The 14987-nt window shown below is 43.2% G+C and overlaps 1 protein-coding gene across 1 annotated transcript in view; it reads right to left on the bottom strand.

Annotated features, from left to right (window-relative positions):
* Positions 1-14987, bottom strand: part of COL4A2 (collagen type IV alpha 2 chain) — a 164962-nt gene that overhangs the window by 69387 nt on the left and 80588 nt on the right. The window contains exons 15-19 of the mRNA XM_066633056.1: positions 13606-13668; positions 10051-10095; positions 8122-8175; positions 6994-7060; positions 4262-4363 (exon numbers count right to left, since the gene is read on the bottom strand). Coding sequence (XP_066489153.1) covers positions 4262-4363; positions 6994-7060; positions 8122-8175; positions 10051-10095; positions 13606-13668 — 331 coding nt within the window. The remainder of the gene's footprint in view (positions 1-4261; positions 4364-6993; positions 7061-8121; positions 8176-10050; positions 10096-13605; positions 13669-14987) is intronic.

Below are 14987 nucleotides of genomic sequence, written 5' to 3'. Positions count from 1 at the left end.
CTCAGTTCCTGAGGCAGCAGTCCTTGCAGGTGCAGTAGCGCCCCTTCAGCTCTCCACCACCTAGCAATCTTAGTCCAGGCAAGCAGTTCATTAATCAGTTGGGTGGTCAGTTAATCCACAAGCCAGTTCACCAGTTTGCCATGTGTCCGCCAGTCCGTTGGTCAGGTTGCCAGTTAATCAGTCCAAAAGTTCAGTAAAATGTTAGCTGGTATGTTGGTCCGTTAGCAGAACTGTGGGTCAGTCCATGAGTTTACAGCCAGTAAGTCAGTTAGCCAGAGAGTCAGTCTGATAAGCAGAGCTGTGAGTCAGTTTGTGAGTTAACAAGCTAGTAGGTCAGTTAGCCAAAAAGTCAGTCCATTTAGCCAGCAAGTCTCCTCTCCTTCCTCCACACTCTTTCCAACTGCAACCCACCAACACTCTCTGCTCCAGGTATTCCTTATATCCTGTAACAGCCTGACTGCTTCTCGTGGCTGCAGCTGTGCAGCACACCTACTGATCAAAGCCCAGGTTTTAACCCTACGTTTCCCAGACTGACCAGAGCAAAGGGCCACTGCAGACATGACATCCTATCTCCTCGCCATATCTTCTGGGATTCCAATATATCTGTACAGGTGAGCGCTGCTTTGCGAGGCTCTGACAAGCAACAGGCCGCATATGAGATACCACTGCTAGTCCCTGCACGCACACACCCAAGCCTCCAAAGCCAATGGGAACACAGCTTCCCCTTGTCTTCAGAGGCTTTGTAGATAGTCAAGCCTTGCATGACGACAGGGGTGCTGGTTTGCATCGCTAAGCGAAGCACGACTGTATATTAATTATCTATTCATCAAATCCATTATTCACTAAGCCCATTTCCCTCTTCACATGAAGGAAGTCCATGAATGGTTTCCAATTACCACTGAAGTCTTTACTGATTTGTCTTTAAGAAGAATCATAAGTTTGTCAATTTCAGCTAAGTTCAATATCTTTACCCACCATTATTCAACTGAAGGTATCTCTGGAACCTTACAACACTTAGCATATAATGTTGTGGCAGTTGTCATATATAAAAATATAGTTTCAAAGTCTTTCTGAATCCAGTCATTGAATATTCCCAACAAAAAATTGTGTATTTTTTATAAGATGTTAGCGATTCTGAGAAAAACTCTGATCTTTCTACCTCAAGGTAACACAGTCTTTTGGAGTGCTTTTCCAATCCATCCTAGGAGAAGAACGATATAAACTTGATGTGCACAGAGCCCTGAAGTGCACAGATGTGCACAGAGCTTTGAATAAGGCCATATGCTCCAGGGCATGATTCCTTGTTCAGTCCCTCCCATCCAGCCAATCTGGGAAAGAGAGCCTCAAAGGAAAATTGGCTGGATGAAGCATAGCCCAAGCATATGAGGCCTCATCATAGAGAGTACCTAAGAGCAGGGGTGTCCAAACTTTTAGGCAGGAGGGCCACATCATCCCTCTGACACTGTGTCGGGGGCCAGGAAAAAAATAATTAATTTACATTTAAAAATTTTTAATAAATTTACATAAATTTATGTATGGGGCATGGCACTTTTGAATGTATTTTAATTTGGTTTTATAATAAGGTTTTATTGTGTTTATTGTTTTAAAATATCTTTTATACTATATATATATACATTTTATATTTTTAATATAGTTTTGATTGTGAGCTGCCTTGAATGCCCTTCATTGGATAGAAAGGTGGGATACAAACAGACAAACAAAAAAGAGATGGAACTTATATGAATGAATGGAGGTCTCGTGACAGATCACAGCCTATAAAAGGCCTTGTACAAAGCAAGCCAAACTTCACAGGCATGAAACAGCAAGCAGCGGAGGAAGCCCACAACTCATGCGAGAGGTCACACAGTCAACCCTTGTGCTGAGAGCAGTCGTGTAAGACTAGTGTGGGCTCCAGCAAGTCTTTGGCAGGACAGAGGCTCATTATAGACTGGGGGCACCCCACAGGCCAGATTGGGGTTCCCTGAGGGCTGCAAATGGCCCCTGGCTCAGGGTTTGGGCACCCCTGCCAAAGAGCATCACCTAAGAGTATCATGCTCAGTATTAACACATGAACACTCATGCTTCCTGGTCTGAAAGGTGAAAGGTAGCCACTTGATCTTTTTCATCCTTTGTAAGCTATTCCAGATTGCACACATCCACTGAATAGAATAACAGTTTTACTGTACCAGACTGGAAAAGAGCTACAGTAGATGAAATCCAAGGATGTTCACTGTGAGAGGAAGAAAAATACTAGACTTGACTGCGAAGTTCTTTCTTCGCAGTGGATGGACAGCATCCTCCCCTCCCCTCAGAGAACACCATTTTTCTAGAGTTTTTGAATAGGTACCAATTCCTCAGCTGAGGCAAAAGGTTTTATATTATTTTGCACTGAGAGTCTTGGGCACAGAGTTAAATGGTGAGATCAGTTCTTCAGCCTCTGGAAACAAATTGGGGAGGAACACTTCTCTCACAGACTAGAATCATAGAACCACACAGATATAGGAGATCTTGTCTTGTCTAGCCATCTAATCCAACCTCTGCTAGATGTACTAAATGTAGGAAATCCAGGGCTACAGCAGGTTTTGAAGTCCATCAGATTTTAAATGGAACTCTTCACTGACTTGAGTCTTTAGAATGAGATGGGATATAAATATTTTAAGAACTAAATATATAAAATAAATAAAATATTCTGAATAGCTTGAATCTGGCTCAAAATTTCCACAACAGATTTTAATAGAAGTACAGTCCCCCATATCTGCAGATCCCATATCTATGGTTTCACTTATTTGCAGATGCAGAGCCATCCCAGTTTAAAAACTTACAGGAGGAAATGTGTGTGTCTTCCTTTAACAGAACTCTGTAAGCAGTTACACTTATAGCGCAATGAAATCAGGCTCCCAGCAGCTTGAATACTTGATAAAATCAGCAATAAAGCTAAACAGGAAGTGGCAGTTAACCCTGTTTAGTTTTAGAGCTAGTTTTATCAAGTATTCAAGCTGCCAGGAGCCTAATTTCATCATGCTTACAGCAACCAGTTAAAGCAGGGGTCTCTAAACATTTTGGCTGAAGGGCCACATCAAATATCTGGCATAGTGTTGAGGGCCGGAAAAACAAAAATTAAATATAAAATTTAAATAAATACATTAGAGATGGAACTTAGATGATTAAATAAATGAATGAATGGGCTCAAATGTCCAGGATTTCTCCAAACACAACCACAGCCCAAAGCACACACTTAAATGGACCCCCGTTTTCCCACCCCACAAGCACAACTCCAGTTGTGTTTGGTAATCTGGGCCAGAGCCTCTCAGGGGGTCAGATGCTGGCCAGATAGAGGTTTGCCATGGGCCACATCTGGCCCCCGGGCCGGGGTTTGGAGACCCCTGAGTAAAAGGAAGATATGCCCATTTCCTCTGGTAAGTTCCATTTCCACAGGAGAGAGGGGCATTATCAATACAGGTGTCCTGCAGATCCACAGTTTCTGTATCTGCAGGGTGTCCGTGGAACAGATCCCTCGCAGATACACGGATATGCCTGTATTAACAATAAAGATTACTAACAGAATCATAGCACTGGTAGGAACCGAAATTCCAACTTTACACCTAATAGAAAAAGGCATCCACTCACCAATCTTCTGTACCAGAATCATGAAAACAAACAAACTACAGTGTGTCAAAGGCAAAGAACAGGAACATTATGAAAAAGAGCCTGTACTGCAAAAGAAACTTAAGATGGTTAAGCAAGCAAGTCTAGTGAAGCATGTGCTTGGGATCTAGTGATCAACAACAAAGATCAGAAGAACAAGAAAGACTGAATAAACCAAGGGTGTCAAACATAAGGCCCGGGAGTGTGATGTGGCCCATGGAAGCTCTTTATCCCACCCTTAGCCTCTCCCAGCAACACCAGCAGCTGCTCTCAGCTGCTGAGCTGTGCTGAGGTGTCACTGCTGAAAGGGCAGCCCACATGATAATCGGGCTCTCTCATATATTGAAAATATGGTCAAAATTTGCATATTCTCTCTTCTAACATTTGCAGCTAATCAGTTCCTTAAGTGAGGAAAAAAGTGTCATGACCTGCTTCATGACATCACTTCCTGCTTAACTATGTCACTTCTGGCCCTCAGCAGGCATCATGAATACTATGGCCCACTGTATGAAATGAGTTTAACACTCCTGGAATAAACAGTGCAATTATAAACTAGAGAAAAGTGAATTAATTCTCTGCAAGTCAATCTCTGAATAACAGAAAGGCAGAAAATTACCATCTGATGGTCCTTCTGGACCAGGGATGCCAGGACTGCCTTGCTCGCCTCTATCTCCTCCAGGTCCAGGAGCACCACGGACTCCCCAGTCACCTCTTGCACCTGAAAACATCCCCAAGAGAACAAGTAAAACTTCTGTAGTGAACATCATATACATGCAGCACACCAGAGATATCCATCAAATCTCTCATTAAAATGACTCACTAAAATAATGTGTAACTTAAGGCCACATTATTTCGTTACCAATTCTAATCACTAAGAAACATTGGGCTGAGAAAATACAGTATTCTAGAGCAGTGGTTCTCAAACTTTTAGTACCAGGACCCACTTTTTAGATTGAGAATCTGTCAAAACCCACTGGAAGTTATGTCATGAACAGAAGTGACATCATCAAGCAGGAAAATTTTTTAACAATTCTTGGCTGCAATCCTACATACACTTACTCAGGAGTAAGTTCCATTTACTATCATTGTTAAAAGCATATACAATAGTAGCCTGTTAAAAATAGAGCTCTGTAATGTTTTCCGCAAATGCAGACCATGGTAGCATCAAGTCTAATATTTTAAAAATAAAATATTGAAATGAATGGGGACCCACCTAGTAGGTCCCAACTCACAGTTTGAGAAACACTGTTCTAGAGTATACTGTAAAGTAGAGCAGAGGATATTCTAGACCAGAGCTGGACTCTCCATACCGCACGGCTAAATCTGTCCCCTGGGTGAACAGTGCTTCCCATTCTGCTGGGAAGCCACTGTTCTGAGCTGCTGATCTCCCCAAAACCGTGCCCTGGCCAGCTGCTTTCAGGTTCCATCACCATAGCAGCTATTGCACCTGGATTTCTGGGCAGACACAGCTGGCTGGGTTGCAGTTTTGGGGAGATCAGCGGCATGAAACAGTGGCTCCCTGGTGGAACGGGAGCCTTTAACCATTGTATAGAAGAGGTAATTTTGGCAGGTGCAACTTTTTAAGCCTTTCCATGTTGAGACGCAACTGCCAAAATTTCATACGAACAGCTCCGCTGGATCAGGCCATAGGCCCATCTAGTTCAGCTTCCTGTATCTCATAGTGGCCCACCAAATGACCCAGGGAGCACACAAGAGACACCGGTGCCCGGTGCCCTCCTGCATCCTGGTGTCCTCTTCTTTCTATTGTTTAAAGGTATAGGTTCTGTGTACTCCATTTTATATGGTCACCCTGCTCAGTGCCCCAGCCTTGAAAAATGCTGAGCCCAGGCTGTTGCATCTGGGAGAGACATGTTAAAAGAGACAACTGCAAGGAAAATTCAAGGCAAATGTAAATTCACCAGTGTCTATGATTCCCAAGTTAGTGGGTCAGCTTTGTTAAAATACAAAAGGAATGGTTCCTTGGCTTCCTTGTTTAACCCTGGGGGTTCCCAAACTAAGGCATCACGATGCCCCAGCCAAGGAAGCTCTGTTGCTGCCCCATTAAGGGGCAGGGCAACAGTGATGGCAACAGCATGATTGCCATGATTGCGCTACCGCTGGTGATAAAAGAACTTTTTAAAAAAACTTACCTGGGAGTCACTATGGCTCTCCAAATGGTCTGGGAGCCCGGATCTCTCTTGCAGGCCTCCCTGAGTCTCCAAAATACTGTAAACTGTGCTCCCAACACACTACCTCTTTCACTGCAAAAGTGGGTAGGAAATGCTTACAGCAGTTTGGAGGCACGGGAAGGCCTGCAGAGGGGGGAGCACAGGCTCCCCAGACCCTCTGGAGAGCAACAGAGACCCCCAGGTAAGTTTTAAAAAAACAACAACCTGTTTGTTCCCAGTGGTGGTGTAAACATGGAGATTGCATTGTTGCCCCCTCACCTCCCCTGCAAAGACTTACAAAGGTCCAAACTCTCAGGGAGAGTTTGGGAACTACTGACTTAATCTATGCAGTGGTTAATTAGAATGGCCACATTGGAAAGGTATATTAGAATGGAATGGCATTGGAAAAAAATGTACAGTCATGCCTTGGTATCTGCAGGGGTTCCGTTTCTGGAACCCCCATAGATGCTGAAACCTGCGGATAATGAAATCCGCAGGTCAAGCACCCTGTAATCTTCCAAATGTGACCAGAGCTTCAGACACATTCAGAGGGACTTCTGATGGCCGGGAAGTCTCCCTGATCCTCAGAAGGTCTTCTAAGGCATCTGGAAGGTCGAAAATCACAACTTCTGATCACAAACCAGAAGTTGCTCTTTTCAGCCTTCTGGAAGCCTTAGAAGGACTTCTAAGGGTTGGGGAGACTGCTCATGGCTTCCCCACCCCTCAGAAGACCCTCTGGACACAACTGGATCACAGCTCCAGTCACATTCTGAGAGACCAGGTCCAGCGGAACTTGCAGGTTCGGAACCTGCAGTTAGATAAAACCACAGGTCCCAAATCTGTGGATAACACAGGCCTACAAAACTGAGGGTCAGAAAAGTTTTTCCCAAACTTTATGGTGGTTAGATATGAATTTGGGGTGCCAATTCCAAAAATGGCATCCGTTTTGCCCTATCACATCTAGTTTTGAAGATACAGTATAGTCTCATTAGTGAAGGGTTCAAGCAGCTTCCTCATGAGGAAGCCATGGTGTAAGCCTCCTTTCTGCATGTGCTTATTAATCAAAATTAAGTCAACTATTTGTCAAACTTGCTAAATAATGATGGCTCTATTCTCTATTTGACTAAAACAGGAATAGGTAAGATACATTAAATATATTCAACTTCACAAGAAGCAATACCTTTTATTAGTGTGGGCTGATGTACGTAAGCTGGTGGTCCTTGAACACCTTGCTCCCCTGGTTCTCCCTTAGAAAATGCAAATTAATTTATCTCATAAAAATGTTTCACAAGTTGCTGTTTGTGGGAGAAATTGCCTCTCCTCCGCCCCTGGAAAAGCGACCTGCTCGGTCGCTTCCAGGAACGGAACTGAGCCGGGTCTAGCGCCTGCGCGCTAGATCAGGCTCAGTTGTCCCGCCCCCCCAAGGCCAGCCAGCCAATCAGCTGGCAGCAAAGCCCTGCTGCCGGCTGATAGGGGGGTTTAGCCTGGCAATCAGCGCTAGCGTGCCCATACGGGCACGCTAGCTGCCTTTATTCTGAATGTTGATGCAAAAAGCTTCTTCCTCATTTACAAATCCAATCACTTTTCTTAGAGAGTTCCCATAAATCACCAATTTTCTGTTTTTCATATGCAAGCATGAATATCTTCATCATAATAAATTATTGCTAGATTGATGGCCCAATCCTATCTAGCACAGGAGCAGCAGCAGCACTAAACGGCTATTGCTGGTTGCTTTGGTGAATCAGAGTAGTCTGGAGGTGTCCTCAGAGGAATGCAACACCTCCCATTCATCCCCTTACCCCAAATAAGGCCCAGCCTGTTGAATTGGACTTCTTGAGTCTGTGCCAGCTATTTCACTTCTGAGCTCTACACAGGGGATAGGATTCAGCGGAGGAGGCCTTTGCTGATTCCACTCCCCTTCCAGGTCTGTCCCCACCCTCACACTCCCCAGAAATGTCTCCCCCTGCTGTTCCACCGCAGTCCCCATTGTCCTGGTGCCACTAGGTGCTTAACTGAGGGGCGACTGGGCTCTTACTGAAGCATCGATGGAGCGGCACAAGCCTCCCACTGGTGCCGCTTGCTTGCCTTATGGTACATTTGCAACAACCTGCGCTGTGATTGCAGTGTGGCACTCGGGCACCACAGGATTGTGCTCTTAATGTTCATCACTTTCATCAAAATATTCTGCTTCAGGTGGCAACCAAAGAAATTGTGCACTTGAAATAGTTCGTTTTATACAATGTGTTCTACTTCAATGGTTAATGACGCTCATTGACCATGAAAACAACTAAAAAAATTAAAGAAGTACCTCCATTCCTTTTAGTCCAGGGATGCCAGGGTTGCCATCATAACCTGAGATACCCTGAAAAACATATCAAATAGTTACATTGGTTTGGATCCATAAGAACAGAGGAAGAGCACTTCTGGATCAGGCCAAAGGCCCATCTAGTCCAGCTTCCTGTATCTCACAGTGGCCCATCAGGGAGCACACAAGACAACAAGAGACTTGCATCCTGGTGCCATCCCTTTCATCTGGCACTCGGAGGTAGCTTACTTCTAAAATCAGGAGGTTTCAATTTTACCATTCATTCTAAGAAGGATATTTTCCTGTTGTCATTTTAAATCCTGCTGTATGTATTTTGTTTGTAAAAACTTAACCAAATGCAAAAAGATACAATTAAAAAATAAGTTATAACTGTATTCATTTTACAGAATTGCAGTGCAGCAAAAGGCTTTTATAAATTTCTTGCATAAAATGTACCTAGACTGGTTCAAAATCAGTTCAACGTGTTTGAACCAATTACCAAACCACTTTTTAAAGTTAGTGTCTGAACTGGAGAGTTAAACAATATTGATGACCCAAACCAGAAGTGAACCAACATTTGTAATTGTTTGAATTCCTAGTTAAAGACTCACTCCCACATCTGTCTGCTTTCTGCCCCCCTTTTCCTCATTCATTTCATGTTGCGCTACCTTCTTCTTTGGACATACTAGTCCAACCTTGCTATACGTGGATTTTTTATACAAGGATTTGACTCAACAGGAATGGCCCTTGCAAATGAGAAGGAATGTGCTGATCCCTGGAGAAGGGGAAAAATGCATCCCTTTAAAATCACAGTTTTAAAAAAATCTGCTTTTCTTACTGTTGTAGAGAGACAGTCATGCAAGCAATTACAGGTATAACCTAATTATCCACAGATTTTTCACCCGTGGAAATATCCACAGAATTTTCTATCTCAACACAATGAGAAGGGTCCTTTAAATTAAAGGAAAAAAGTCATTTAACAATAGCCTTGTTAATGTGAGAGGGCAGCCGACTGACAATCCATCCATCATTCTCTCTCCAGGCAACTTCAACTTCACTCCAAGGCAGCGACCCCTCCTTCCTCCTTGAGCAAGTGAAAGAAAGATAATCACTTTGAATTGGTGAGGGGAGGGGTTGCTAGCTCAGAGTGAAGCCTTTCTAAGCACCTGGAAGGAGACTGATTGATGGATTGTCTTCTCAATTACTCTATCTTACATCACAAAGGTAAGCAAGGCTATTTTTAAATTGCCTAGCAAAGGGACATTGTTTTTTAAAAGGATTTGCTTTAATGCAATTTTTGCCATCTATGTGAATTCTGGGAACGGAACTCTCACAAATAATGAGACTCAACCTATATTCTTCAGATATTGCACTATAGTGCACAAGTAAGAAAGGAGCTTCAATATTTTTCATAAGACTCCACAGAAAAAAATGTTGAAATTCATACTACACATGCTCCAGTGGTATGCAGTATTTTTTCTCCTTCCTTTAAGTGGGTAGGTGCAGGTGCACCAAAGAAACAAGCAATGTACATTTCATTTAACAAGTAGTAGTAAATATTTTTATGTATTTTTGTTCTGGTTTATGTATTTGAGGCGCAATCCTAACCCCTTGTGTCAGTACTTTCCAGCACTGACATAAGGGCAATGCAGCTCCGAGGAAAGAGAACAAACATTTCCTTACTTTGAGGAGGCCTCCGTGAGTGACACCCAACTGCAGGATGCAACACATGTTCCATTGGCACCACTATGCCAGTGCTGGAAAGCACTGACATAAGGGGCTAGGATTGTGCCCTTAACATTGTACAGAGTTTTGATGCGTGTGTGTGCTTTTTTTTTTTTTTTTTTTTTTTAAGGAAAAGCATGGTACAAATTTTAACTATAATTAATGAAAAGAAACACTGCTAGAAATATAATTGGGCTGCATACTTACTATATTCCCTTTTGCTCCTTTTAGACCATTGATTCCTGGTAAACCCTATAAAAGAGTTTGGTGTTATTGACAAACACAACCATTTCACACAACTGATTTTTCAACCTTGGCTACATTTGAAAATATGTTTTGGTATATCCCTGTCCCCCCCCCCCCCCATCCAGGAATTAATTTCAGCCTAAATATGTTGGATTTTACACATATGTAACTTAGGGTACAATCCTACCCTGCGCTGAAACAGGCAGATCAAGAGGCTTGCACTGTATCCAGTGCAGGATAGGGGCCCAAAGTAGCTCAGCCAGAGGTAAGGTGAAACTTTTCCCCTTATCTCTGGGTAAGGCACCCTGGCCCTATGGGTCTCCTCAGACTTGCACCACCTCTTGAGGTGGCGCATGTCTGAGGAGAGCAGAGCCGCTTGAAGCCACTCTGAACTCCCCGGGAATGGGGGTTGGAATCTGGCACAACTGCCAGGTCCCAGCCCCGCTTCCTGCTCCCCACCAGCCTACCCCCAAAGCTGCCCACCGCCTGCCCTCCCCCCACCCTGGAAAACCTCCCTCCCGCCTCCTTCCTGCCCACCCCAGAGCCTTGTGTCGGCCCAGCTTGGCTGACACAAGGCTCGGTGCCTCCATTGGCACAGAGACTTGTGTCAGTCTCTGCAGGCCAGTGAGTTTTTGTGCGCTGGCCTGCCAACTCCTGAGGAGGTGCAAACATGTCTTATGGGATCTTTGCAATCCTCCTGGGCTGGCGAAAGGGACTTGTGCCAGTCCAAGGGTGCCTCTGGATTGTGCCCTTTGGCGCACTCCTAATCAACATTCCAGCTCTGACATAGCTCTGCCAATGTGTCGTGCACTGCATCCTGCAGTGGGGAGGCAATCAAGGCAGCCTTCTCAAGGTAAGGGCATGCTTGTTACCTTACCTTGGGGTTGCATTATGGCTAGGTCAGTGCTGGAAAGTTGTTTAGGATTGCACCCTTACTGCTCAATCCTATCCCTCACCATGTTATAGCATGCAGTTGCACCAGTGGAGGCTGAGCTGCATGCTATGATGGTGATCAGACACCATACAGGAGGTAAGTAAAAATATTTTTTATTTACCCCCAGTAGGCTGCCAGATTTCCTATGGTTTCCTCAAACCTATGCCAGCTATATAGCTGGCACAAATCTGAGGTTGGGCAGGGCAGGCAGAAAAATGGGACTAGATCCATCGAGTGCGACTGTTGCCAGGTCCACTCCCTCCCCAATACCCGATTCTGGTTCTCCCCCCACCACAGCCTGTTACTCCCCCTCCCTGCCTATGACCTGCCCCATGCTGCCAACTAAATGATGCCAACAAAGCCACTTGGAAATGCTGCCATGCACACTGTGCCTCTTACAATTATTGGCAGCGTGGAACTGGCCTAGCTTTTGCACCAGAATGACCTTGCAGTGCTGGAATGCTAGTTCAGGCGGCCTATCAGCTTGCTCTCTGTAATAGGCAAAATTTATGCGAAATACCTAAATAATAAGCTTTTTACCTGGACCAACTCTAAGGATATCCTAGGTCCTGAGCAATCAGGATTTTGTTGGGGCAAATCAACAATGGATAACTGTTTAATTTTATCTCACCTAGTCTATAAAAAGATTAAGAAAGCCAAGGCAAGACTCTATGTGGCTTTCCTTGATCTAAGAGCTGCGTTTGATTCCATTGATAGAGTTCTTCTTTGGTCTAAATTAGCCAGCATGGGGATTGATAAAAGACTATTGGTGTTAATTAAGATCTTATATTCTAACACATCATGTAAAGTTAGATATACCAGGAGTGGTAGCCTCACACACCCCATTGCTATAAACAAAGGGGTTAAGCAGGGATGCATTTTGGCTCCCATGCTACTTAACCTGTTCCTGAATGATTTAGCCCCAGCCTTGAAGACAGTGGATAGTCACTGCCAGATACTTGGGTCCCATCCAGTGCCGCTATTACTGTATGCGGATGATGCGGCTCTTATTTCTCGAACAAGAATTGGCTTAAAACGTCTACTTAATCAATCTATAGAGTATTTTACATCCAACAAGTTACAGATTAACTACTCTAAATCTAAAATCATGGTGTTTGCCAACAATTGGAAACCATTTAAATGGTCATTTATGGGCAACAAAATGGAACAGGTAAAGACATTCAGATATTTAGGCATTAATTTCTACTATAAGCATTTGTGGGTTTCTCATCGTAATGCAGTCCTAAATGCATCAAAAATCTCATCCCTTGCAATTTCCCGGTTTTTTTTTAGCCAAGGTAACAGATATGTCCCGGCTGCTTTAGAGGTATTCAAGGCTAAGGTACTTCCGCAAATTCTTTATGGCTGTCCAATCTGGCATAAGGCCTTGAATCATTCAACTGAGAGCATACAGGCCTCCTTCCTGCGGAGGATCTTGGGTTTCCCCAGATGTGTTCCATACTCTGCTATGAAGTGGGTTTTATTAGACTCTGCTTGAAGTGGGTTTTATTAGACTCAAAACATTGGCTTGGTTGAGATCAGTAAAATTTTGGCTTGCGATCCTCTTCAATGCTGCCCCATATGGGCTAATGTACCAGCTTCTGGCTGATCCAGTACTGCTTGTGGAGGTTGCGGATTTACTCACCAAGCTTAAATCGATAGGACTAGACACAGCAAGCCTGGGTATGATTGGTTTAAGCGAAGCCTACAGGACTATCAAGGAAAGATTGCTCGATATTGAGCATCAAGAGCTACTCTGTGCAGCTAACACCATTTGCTCCCCTCTCCATCTGCACATCCCAGTCAGCTTTGGGAAGCCGGCTTCTTTCCTTTATCATCTGCAGTGCCCACAGGCACGCAGAGCATTCTCCCTTGCGAGATGCAATGCCTTTCCATCAGCTCTGCTAGCGGGCAGGTTTAGTGGCATTCCCTACTCAGAAAGAAGATGTACCTGTGACAGGAATTGTGTGGAGACATTACATCATATATTTTTTTACTGCCCACTCCATGATACCCTTCGTAAGATCTATCTGGCTCCACTGCTGAACAAAATGCAGGGCTGGGAGGATTCATTTAAATTACAAACTCTTCTTTTCATAGAGGAAACTGACTCTCTTGACAAGGTTGCCAACTTTGTTTCTGGGATTCTGGCAGGACGGAATTCTGGGTCTTCCGCTATATTATGGTGAATGGGGGGAGGGGGTATTGGATGATTACGAGTGCTTTATTTTATTGTGTGTGTGTTCTGAATGTTTAATGTTTGGTTGTTGTTTTGTATTTCCATTATCTATGCCAATAAAGGTCTTATGTATGTATGTATGTAGTTCAGGTAGTGTAAGGCCTAACACAGATCAGTTTGACTTGGGGGCAGGAATTCCTTCCCAGTACCAAATCTGATTTTCAGGCAGATCTTCAAGAACAGCAGAACAACCAATCATACAAAACAAATTTGATTGGATGCACCATCCAAATCCATGCTACACAAATGGTGTGGCAGTTTCTAAAGGTCTGAGAGGAATGGCAGAAGAAATATCATACTGCAAGGATGTATAATTTATTCTTGATTGTGTTTACAAACTTACTCTTTGCCCTGGAAAACCTGTTACTCCTTCTTCTCCCTTATCTGCTGTATACGCAGGGAAACCCTACAAAGAAAAAAAAGTTCTAATTTAGCATAATAAATCAGTAGTTCTCAAACTTTTCAGCACCGGGACCCACTTTTTAGAATAACAATCTGTCATGAGCCATTGGAAGTGATGCAATTAACCTGGAAGTGATGTCATGGCCAGAAGTGACATCATCAAGCAGGAACATTTTTAATACCCCCCATATGACAAAATCAAATATAATTGATTAATTAAAAGTTTACAAAAAATAGATGCTTAAAAATTATTTTTAAAAGCATTTGCATAAAGTACAGCATAAAGCATCTGTAAAGAGTACAGATCTGTAGCATTTGCCCAGATGCGGTCACATACCATGGGAGCATTAAGTCTATTAAAAATAACATACACATTTAAATGAATGGGGCTCCACCTGAAATTGGCTTGCAACCCACCTTGTGGGTCCCAGCCCACAATTTGAGAATTGCTTTAATATGCATGAAACATGAAGAGAATCTTTAGGGTTAGGGACAATTTCCATAACAGAAGTATTTTCTACAAATTGGAAGGACAAGAACATAATTCTGAATATTAGTGTAATAGTTCAGGAGGCTTACATGAGTGATCCTGGTTACAGTAGTTACAGCAGCAGCAATATCTTAAATGTAGCAATATGTAGCAAAAAGAGTCATGAAGCTCAGGAATCATCCCTGAATATTTAGATTGATTGGCTGAATTAATGCTCAGTTTCAACAGAAAAATACTGCTGCCCAAACAAAGTGCTAGACACATAGTAAATAAAATCCAAAAGACTGTGCACATTTAATAGCAAGTTCTTAATGAACACAATAACTACAGTAAGTACTGTATGGGGCTTACTCCAAGAATAACATGCAAAGACTGTAGCCCAAATGTGCTACTGGATACTTGTCATTAGCAGAAAGTATCTTCTGTGTGTGCAGATCTTAATTTCGCTGCATGTATCTGATATATCTGGCTAACGTTAAATGTTTATTTTTCACATCTGCTACATTTCTATCTTTTCCTCCCTCCCTCCCTCCCCCTGGTCCTGCTTTGAGATACCATTGAGTGTTACTAAGGCGTACATGGGCATATACAAATTTGTCAGATACAAATATTAAAATGCTAAGAAAGAATGGGAGCTTGAATAAGTAAACCCATTTGGCTTCTTAGGCATATGCCATAAGCTACTTGCCAGCATTACTGACAAATCTGGTGACAACAGCAAATCTGTAACGATACAGTTGAGCAACCGCAACTCTTTCCTACACCAAAAAACAGGGAGGGGATCACCTTATACAAGTATATTACAAGACAAGCATATTAAAGGTACACATTAC

The sequence above is a fragment of the Tiliqua scincoides genome, chromosome 1 (genome assembly GCF_035046505.1).
Source record: "Tiliqua scincoides isolate rTilSci1 chromosome 1, rTilSci1.hap2, whole genome shotgun sequence".
Lineage (NCBI taxonomy): Eukaryota > Metazoa > Chordata > Lepidosauria > Squamata > Scincidae > Tiliqua > Tiliqua scincoides.
Note: the sequence above shows the minus strand (reverse complement) of the source record. Positions and strands in the feature narration are given on the sequence as shown.